Raw genomic sequence first — 3,578 nt, forward strand, 5'->3', positions numbered from 1 at the left:
AGTAGATCCCTCTCACTGACGGGTAAGTAGATCCCTCTCACATACGGGTAAGTAGATCCCTCTCACTGACGGGTAAGTAGATCCCTCTCACAGACGGTTAAGTAGATCCCTCTCACATACAGGTAAGTAGATCCCTCTCAATGACGGGTAAGTAAATCCCTCTCACATACGGGTAAGTAGATCCCTCTCACAGACGGGTTAGTAGATCCCTTTTACAGACGGATAGGTACATGTAGATCCCTCCCACAGATGTAGGCAATCCCGTGATGGTAACTGAACAAAAATCAGTAATTTATTTTTATCTCTTTATAAAGCGAGATTTTGTATAAACCATAAGGTCAAATCATTAATCCGAATTACCTACTTATTTACATCATAATTAGCGTAGACAAATAATGAATAAAAAGGCACATGTTAAAATGGATAACTAAGAACCAGTAGTTTGTAAGATGACATATATTTTCTAGGCACACTGCCAGACCTTACATGGTGACCTTGTGGCGATTACTGGCTTTCAAGAAAATCGTTTCGTCAAGTTTGAAATGAGGAAAATTCGGAATAAAGGTATGGAAAACGAACATTTTCTAGCACAAACATGTATAAAACATACTTCTGTCATTTTGTTTGTGTGTTAGATATATTAGACTTGGTGAATACAAAATTCCTTCAGAGGGATTTTAAGTTATTATTTCATGAGAGAGGGATCCTTAATTAACCGACCGTGTTGTTATCTCAACGCTTACCGTGGGTTCCAGTCTTGTAGTCAAATTATCTCTGAAACCGGAAAATAATCATCAGATAAGTTCGTCATACCCTTAATATGGAAACTAAGTGTTTACTTCCATTTACATTGCAGTGGTTCATACGATTATTTGTAGACGCCATATTTGACCTAAGTAACTATTGCAATTTCATTACTGGGCAGACAATATTCTTCATTGATACTTGTATTAAATATAACATCAATACCATTTCAAAACGATGTCTTTTCTCAAATATGTATCTGATACGTTTCATGTAACCAGTAAAGATATAGACGCCGTCATACATATATTTATTATATGGAGACGTCATACATATATTTAAGATATAGATGACGTCATACATATGTTTAAGATTTAGATGACGTCATACCTATCTGTAAGGTATATATGACGTCATACATAAATTTTAGATATAGATGATGTCATTTATATCTATAAGATATATACTTATGACATCATACATATGTATTTTAATTCCTACTCAAGATGGTTCAATGCAACTACAAAATGTAACCTCTTTCATTTGCCGATGAATTTGTCCAGATTTGACAGCCTGTGCGTATGATTTTACGAAGGGAGATAACTATTGACATGTTTAAACAAAGAAGATACCACTTGATGAAACTTTACATTTTTATTGAAGCTACACAAGAAATTGTACAACAACCAAAAACGATCAATCAGCAAAATATTATCAGCTAACGGTTGCTAGCGGAAGTGACAAGTCATGAACTGCCCTACAAATGCTCCCTCCAGCTACCCATTCTGCCTCTCGCGTCAGTATCAACCCTGGAACAAATCGAAAACAACGTAGATCCATGTGGTCCCCCCTATATGAAATGCCGTCGAACAGCCAACTGCCATATTAAATTGTTTCGTCCTTTCGAGCCACGTCTGGTTTCCTGTCTAACTCGTCATTCAATTACTGCAGCTTCACATTCCAGAAGATCTAAAACCTTGAAAAGCGGCTCTCCACTTTGAGCTAGTAAAAAGATGACTGGCGTAGACTCGCAGCTGAGTCTGCGCACCGCGTCTAGATATTATTCTTCCGCAATGACGAGTATCTTATGAATTCATCTATAAAAATTAAATATGGTTTTGTGTTTTGTTTCTACATAATTTTGCTGTATTGAACTAACAACGTACACCATGATGTTGAATGATGGTCCTTCAATGACGGACTATATTTTTTTACGTAAATTCGTAGACTTGCACAAGCTCCAGAATCTGGGACAAGCTATCAAAATGGACTTCACAAGTTCCAATTATTGAGAGAAAAACACACGTTGATTGAAATATAAGGTTTGAAAATTGCTTTGGTCGATTTCATCGGGTGATGAATTGAGTTGGGCCTGAAACAAATTCAACATGAACTGCTTACATTTGTTTTAAGACCTGGACCGGACACCATAGCTTGCCTCCTCATCTAGTCTCTGTGAGAACCTGAGCACACGTTCTCCTGATTAGTCATGTTGGTTTGGAATGGTGATGTTGATCGTTGATTATTTAACTAACATGTCATTGTGTTGCCTATAAAATACTGCTATCATACACTTCGAGATTGATAACTACTTTGTATTGTATTCCAGAACATCCCTCTGAAATCAAGTATTACTTCATTGGCGGAACAGACGAGCAGCGCGAGGGACGATGGATCTGGATTAGGACCGGTCAAACATTTGGATTTACCGACTGGGCATCCGGAGAACCTAACAACGCTAATAGTAATGAGGACTGCCTCGCACTGAGTGGGGAGTCGCTATCAGCCTGGAATGATGTTCCATGTCAAATGAGCTTTTATAGCATATGCAAGAAAAGGTATATAGGTATATTTCAGTATGTCTATGGTATAGACAGGCCTAGCTTCACTATCTAGGCTTGTGTTACCCAACTGGGTATCCTACTGTCTTTCATTCAATAAGAAGTGTGTTGTCTGTTTAAGAATATATTACATATTCTGGAAGATGCTAGTAACCTATAAACAAGTGAACATTTTAATTCGGTTTCAACTATTAATGTTACGGTGTAACTTGTTTTACACAACGTACCTATTAAGTCCACACGTTTTGTTTGATGAACCGTGGAAAACATTTCTTTTTCAATTATTGTTTACAATATTCTCTTTTTTTTCCAGTGTCGAATATAAAACGATACCTTGACTGAACTGGAGGGTGTTCCTGTTCCGCGACGTGGAAACAGTTGTGTTTGGCTTCAGTCATACAAAAATAAAAAGTGTGAGCAAGAAAGAATATTGACTCATAATTGGGTTTTTTCATCAGACTAAATGTTACTAGTTCTCATATACATTGTATTACGTATATAGACAGACTTAATGCCCCCAGTCCTCAGTTACATTGTATTACGTATGTAGACAGACTTAATGTTACGTGTCCTCAGTTATAATGTATTACGTGTGTAGACAGACTTAATGTTACGTGTCCTCAGTTATAATGTATTACGTGTGTAGACAGACTTAATGTTACTAGTCCTCAGTTACAATGTATTACGTGTGTAGACAGACTTAATGTTACTNNTAGACAGACTTAATGTTACTTGTCCTCAGTTACAATGTATTACGTGTATAGACAGACTAAATGTTACCAGTCCTCAGTTACAATGTATAACGTGTGTAGACAGACTTAATGTTACCAGTCCTCAGTTACAATGTATTACGTATGTAGACAGACTTAATGTTACTTGTCCTCAGTTACAATGTATTACGTATGTAGACAGACTTAATGCCCCCAGTCCTCAGTTACAATGTATTACGTATGTAGACAGACTTAATGTTACTTGTCCTCAGTTACAATGTAT

The 3,578-nt window shown here is 36.9% G+C and overlaps 1 protein-coding gene across 1 annotated transcript in view; it reads left to right on the forward strand.

Annotated features, from left to right (window-relative positions):
* The window catches only part of LOC110453870 (perlucin-like protein), a 17,740-nt gene extending 14,727 nt beyond the window's left edge, over nt 1–3,013 (forward strand). The window contains exons 3-5 of the mRNA XM_021503056.1: nt 468–564; nt 2,354–2,582; nt 2,899–3,013. Coding sequence (XP_021358731.1) covers nt 468–564; nt 2,354–2,582; nt 2,899–2,923 — 351 coding nt within the window. The 3' untranslated portion in view covers nt 2,924–3,013. The remainder of the gene's footprint in view (nt 1–467; nt 565–2,353; nt 2,583–2,898) is intronic.
* The last annotated feature ends 565 nt before the right edge of the window (nt 3,014–3,578 follow it).

Source organism: Mizuhopecten yessoensis, unplaced genomic scaffold (genome assembly GCF_002113885.1).
Source record: "Mizuhopecten yessoensis strain PY_sf001 unplaced genomic scaffold, ASM211388v2 scaffold7529, whole genome shotgun sequence".
Lineage (NCBI taxonomy): Eukaryota > Metazoa > Mollusca > Bivalvia > Pectinida > Pectinidae > Mizuhopecten > Mizuhopecten yessoensis.